General features: G+C 35.6%; 1 protein-coding gene across 1 annotated transcript; it reads left to right on the plus strand.

Annotated features, from left to right (window-relative positions):
- Positions 1-2833: 2833 nt before the first annotated feature.
- LOC107890945 (pyruvate decarboxylase 2) lies at positions 2834-5577 on the plus strand. The gene is made up of 6 exons (XM_016815553.2): positions 2834-3586; positions 3684-3847; positions 3935-4585; positions 4677-4794; positions 4928-5116; positions 5222-5577. The coding sequence occupies exons 1-6, from the start codon at positions 3062-3064 to the stop codon at positions 5390-5392; spliced, it is 1818 nt and encodes a 605-aa protein (XP_016671042.1). The 5' UTR covers positions 2834-3061; the 3' UTR covers positions 5393-5577.
- Positions 5578-6000: the final 423 nt, after the last annotated feature.

A 6000-nucleotide genomic window follows, 5' to 3' on the forward strand; every position in this document is an offset into this window, starting at 1 on the left:
GGTCAATTTAAATAATGATTCTATGGTTATCAAGTTATAAATAATTTTATACTAGAGTAAACTTAACCTATGCCAAAGGTGTCTTATTATTGTATACAGTAATAACTTATGGCTTCATCAATCATCCAAAACCTGACAGGTAAAATATACTAGATTTCTAAGGATGGATGACTTGGTGACTTGGGCGTAACTCATTCCCAAAATAATACCATCGGGTTAGGTTAATTTAATAACCAACGTGTGGTGATATATTGTCAACTTGTTATAAATAGAATTAGTGCTTCTTTTGGGTTGGTGAAATTAACCCATTATTGATGTAATCTCGTCAATATTTGGAATAAATTAATGAAATTAAGTCCCTTTGACCTTGAAAATAAGTCATGATTCCGTCCTCCTCTTGAAGCAAAAAGGTTCTCGAAATAGGATTCCCAGCAATTCCTATGGTTTCCAAAACCTTGGCTTTGCTTCTGGTTTTGTTTTTCAATTCAGAAGTCCCAGTAAGCACAAAGCACGCGGCAACTGTGGAGAAAAATCAATGAAAGTGAACTAACAGGTGCAGCGTTCAAAAACCATGGTTACTTACAGCCCAACTCATGACGCTTTGGTTGACCACTTGACCCACTTTTCTTTAGCGGTGCATCCCATTCATATTTTAACATTATATAACCAAATTTTACTATTAGTATTTGTTTTATACATATCTCATGAGTGTGTGAAGACCCAACTTTACAAGATTGATTCTTATGATTAAAATATGAGTTACGTTTATATTTTAATTTCAAAGTATTAATATCTAATCTATAATTTAACCATTCAACACTTATTTACAAAATTCCTGAGTTATAGTTTTATAAGTAAATTTTATGGAGAAAATGACCTTGATAAAGCTTAGTTTATATTTAGAAATTTTACTCAATTTTGACCTTAAATTTAGTTTTTAAAAAATCAATTATTGTTGTTTTTTCATCCAATTAAGTTCATAAATTATAAAATTGAATGTTGGATCAAAAAGTAATTTTTTTAATTTTCATTCATTTTTACTGTTAAAAACTTGTGTGGTTGACAGAATAACCAAATAGTTACAAGTGGAGTGCTACTATTATCTCATTTTGACATACAAATATTAGTTTTTAACATTAAAAATGGATAGAATTTTAACATAAAATTCAGTTTGCTCTTTAATCTAATGTATATAGATTAATTTATCTATTTTTTTAGTAAAAAAAGTAAAATACAATCTAAAATAAAAACTACAAAATAGGGGTGAAATCAAAATTTCTTTTAAGGGGAACTGAAATTAAATTGTAATTTTTACCATGCTAAAAATGTAATTTCATCCTTTTAATAATCTATATCTTTATAATTTTTAAAGAATTAGATCAAATTTTTATATTTTTAAAAGATTAAAATATAATTTTATATTTATTAATTTAAAATTTTAAAAGATTTTAAGGACCCGCACTCTACCAGCTCGCCTAGTTTGGCGTCTGCTACAAAGGCCTCCTCATAGTAGTTTTACTAGCATGGGACGTGTATAAAACCCACTAATCTAGTAGCCGTTAATATTTAATGGTTAATGATGGTGACAAGTTGATTGAATTGATCATTTTAAAAGCTGAAATTAAATGTAAGGAGAGCTTAATTTTATTTTAAAAAATCATTAACCCAAAAATAAACGTAAGGATGCCGCAGTCTAAGCCTTAGTGAATCTGCATGAAATTAATTTAGTTTTAATATCATTAAAAATACATATTATTTTAAAAAATATCATTTACATGAGTGATTTATCTCTAATTTACGAGGACTATTATAGGAGGGATTCCTTGACCTTGTCTTTTTTGCTTGTTTGCTTGGTGGTATACCTTGAAATCCTTTTGAGATCGTCAAAGTCTCCTATAACTGGGCAAAGTAGTACATTTCAATTCATAAGAACACTTGGATTAGCAAACATGAGGATAGCTCCAGTCAGGTATTGGCAGGTAATTGGGTTCTTTTAAATAGTGATGGTATTGTTAAATTGGAATTAGGAATTGGAGCTGCTGGGGGAGTGGTGTGCGATAGGAATGGTGATTGGATTTTCGGATATGACTGACATTTGGGGCAGTGTTCGGTATTTGATGCCGAATTATGGGGTATTTTGGATGGTTTGATGCTCCTTCAAAAATGAGGCTATAAAATTGTAGTGATTCAATCTGATAATTTGCAAGTGGTTAAAGCTATTCAAGATAATTTATTGGAAGACTCGAACTTAGTTCTGATCAAGCGGATTCAACAAGTCCTGCAACATGAAAGTCATTAGCTTTTAAGGCATGTTCCTAAAGAAAAGAATCAAGTTGTTGACTGCATAACAAAAATGTCTTTTGATAAGAGGAAAGATTTATAGGTGTTTGAGAGCCCACCTAGGGAAATAATGGAAGTCTTAACTCCAGATAGATTAGAAGGCAATTGTGGCCAAACTAACTTAGTTTAATTCCTTTTGTTTGCCTTTGTCAAAAAAGAAAATTATTTACGGTATGTGGAGTTAATGTTTTAAAGTTTTTATAGTTTTGTAAATGAAATATTTTGTTTGAAATTAAATTGTAATTGAAAAATAATTGTCAGGATATGTTTTATACAACAAATGTTAACTCGTTACAATTTAAATTTATTTTATTTTATTTAATGATATAGGGACTAAATTTAAATCATTTAAGGAGGACTAATTTGATATTGTCCTTATAATATAAGGATCTGCACAGTAGTTAACCTAATTTAGAAAGAACGAATGTGTCCGTACGTTGTAGCGCCACATAATACTACGTAGGCAATCTGCCCATTAAAGATCCCCCAGCTACTTGTACGAGGGGAAAAATCATCCATAGGAAGTAGAAACCAAATCCACCCGGTCCACTCTCAGAGAAAAAACCGCCCCTTGTATCATTTTCCCTTTTAAATACCATTATTTTCCACTTCACCTCACATTCACATTCAAACTATTTCGCCAAAACAAAAGGTTTTCCTCTCCTTCTCTGATTTTCTCTGCATTTTTCTTCGCCCGATTTCCTATTTCTTTTTCTTTGAAATGGATACCAAGATTGGATCACTTGACAACTGCAAGCCTGCTTCCAACGACGTTTGCTCTCCGGTAAACGGCACCGTTTCCACCATTCAAGGTTCCGTTTACCCCGCCGTTGTCAACTGCTCTGAAGCCACACTGGGCCGCCACCTGGCTAGGCGGCTTGTTCAGATCGGAGTGAACGATGTTTTCTCTGTTCCCGGGGATTTCAACTTGACTTTGCTTGACCATTTGATTGCCGAGCCTGGGCTTAACCTCATCGGCTGCTGTAACGAACTCAACGCTGGGTACGCGGCTGATGGTTATGCTCGATCACGTGGCGTTGGTGCTTGCGTTGTCACATTCACCGTTGGTGGGCTCAGCGTTTTGAATGCCATCGCCGGTGCTTACAGTGAGAGTCTCCCTCTTATCTGCATTGTGGGTGGACCCAACTCCAATGACTATGGAACTAACCGGATTCTTCACCACACTGTTGGCTTGCCGGATTTTAGTCAAGAGCTCAGATGTTTCCAGACTGTTACTTGCTATCAGGTTATATTCTCTCCTTTCCCCTGTTATTAAATACTATTGCTGTAGTTTTTTGTTTAATCAGGAAGATGCTAAATATGGTGTCTTTGGTTTTCTCTAGGCTGTGGTTAATAACTTGGAGGATGCTCATGACATGATCGACACAGCTATTTCAACTGCTTTGAAAGAAAGCAAGCCTGTTTATATCAGCATCGGCTGTAACTTGGCCGCAATTCCTCATCCTACTTTTGCCCGCGAGCCCGTTCCGTTTGCGCTCTCTCCAAAGTATGTTTTTTTCCTTCTCTTTACAAGTTTAAGATTGTTCTGTGATTAATTTTCACGTCAAGTACTTTTTTTTCTTAATGGGTGTAGATTAAGTAATAAGATGGGATTAGAGGCAGCGGTGGAGGCAGCTGCAGAGTTCTTGAACAAGGCCGTGAAACCCGTTTTAGTCGGTGGACCAAAGCTACGTGTTGCCAAGGCATGCGAGGCTTTTGTTGAGTTGGTTGATGCTGGTGGCTACGCCGTGGCGGTAATGCCATCGGGTAAAGGGCTTGTCCCTGAGCATCATCCTCATTTCATTGGGACGTACTGGGGAGCTGTTAGTACTGCATTTTGTGCTGAGATCGTTGAATCTGCTGATGCTTACTTATTCGCTGGACCTATTTACAATGATTATAGCTCTGTTGGGTACTCTTTGCTTCTTAAGAAAGAGAAGGCGATTATTGTGCAGCCTGATCGGGTGGTCATTGGTAATGGGCCTGCATTTGGGTGTGTTTTGATGAAAGACTTCCTTAGAGAGCTTGCCAAGAGGCTTAAGCACAATAATACTGCTTATGAGAATTACCATAGGATTTTTGTTCCTGAGGGACAACCTTTGAAGGCAGCACCTAAAGACCCTTTGAGGGTCAATGTTTTGTTCCAACATATACAGAAGATGCTTTCTAGTGACTCAGCCGTGATTGCTGAAACTGGGGATTCTTGGTTTAACTGCCAGAAGCTGAAGTTGCCCGCAGGATGTGGGTGAGTGTTAGGGAAGGAGCTTTTTATGTTATGAATTAAAATCCAAAGATGGGTTTTTTAATTTGACATTGAACTCAAAACTTTTGCGCAGGTATGAATTCCAAATGCAGTATGGATCAATTGGGTGGTCAGTTGGTGCCACTCTTGGATATGCACAGGCTGTTCCGGAGAAACGTGTCATCGCTTGCATTGGTGATGGTAGTTTTCAGGTACTTTCATTTTTGGCCAGTAATAATATTTTTTTGCGTGGAAAAACACATGCACTAATAAATTGATTCACATGTGTAGAATGTTCTTGTTTTGGGTACATCTTTATAATGTTGGTGGTGATTGGTTCAATAGGTGACCGCACAAGACGTGTCCACAATGCTGCGATGTGGGCAGAAGACCATAATTTTCCTCATAAATAATGGTGGGTACACCATTGAAGTAGAGATTCATGATGGACCATACAATGTGATCAAGAATTGGAACTATATTGCCTTGGTTGATGCAATTCATAATGGTGAAGGCAAGTGCTGGACAACCAAGGTGAGTCAAATTCAAACCCCGTACATTGCTCGAATGAATCAAATGAAGTTCCTGACATTGATAAAATTGCTTGATATAATACTAAAAAAATTGATATTGTTTTAGGTATTTTGTGAGAAAGAGCTCATTGAAGCAATTGAGACGGCAACAGGAGCGAAGAAGGACTGCTTATGCTTCATTGAAGTGATCGTTCACAAGGATGATACTAGCAAAGAGCTGTTGGAGTGGGGCTCCAGGGTTTCTGCTGCGAATAGCCGACCCCCAAATCCTCAGTAAATTCTTGGCGCTGCCTTCAGCACATGATGCTTTATGCTTTGACCTATTTAAGTTGATGAAAATTTATGGTATGAAAGCTGAGTTTTTCAACATTTTTCCAAAATTTGCGGAGTGCTTGCTCATATTTGTGTACATCACTTTCAACGTCGTTTCCGGTAATGAATGCTATGTTCTGGTTTTTTTAATGCTATGTTCTGGTTTTTTTATCTCTTTTGTCTTTTGTGGAAGGTACCATTTGACATGATAAAGACGGAAAGGAAATAGGTACAAGTATGCGAGGTGTGCCTACAGAAATTTGTTATAGGAGGAAGGGTTGACCAAAATTTGATTCGATTTAAAAATTCGATAAATTTTTTAAGTTCAAATTATTCGAGTTAATCAAGTTATTTGGATTAACTCAAATAAAAAATTAAGTTTTTTAATTTAATTCGAATATGATTTACACAATTCGAGTTATTAGAAAATCTGAATAAGAAAAAACAAAATTATGTCGTTTTGATAAATGTCTTACTTTTTTTTAAAATTAAAAGTCAAAATTATTAAGTTAAAAGGTAAAACAATGTTGTTTTGATAAATGTTTACTCATTAAATTAAAAGGCAAAATCATT

The sequence above is a fragment of the Gossypium hirsutum genome, chromosome D09 (genome assembly GCF_007990345.1).
Source record: "Gossypium hirsutum isolate 1008001.06 chromosome D09, Gossypium_hirsutum_v2.1, whole genome shotgun sequence".
Classification (NCBI taxonomy): Eukaryota; Viridiplantae; Streptophyta; class Magnoliopsida; order Malvales; family Malvaceae; genus Gossypium; species Gossypium hirsutum.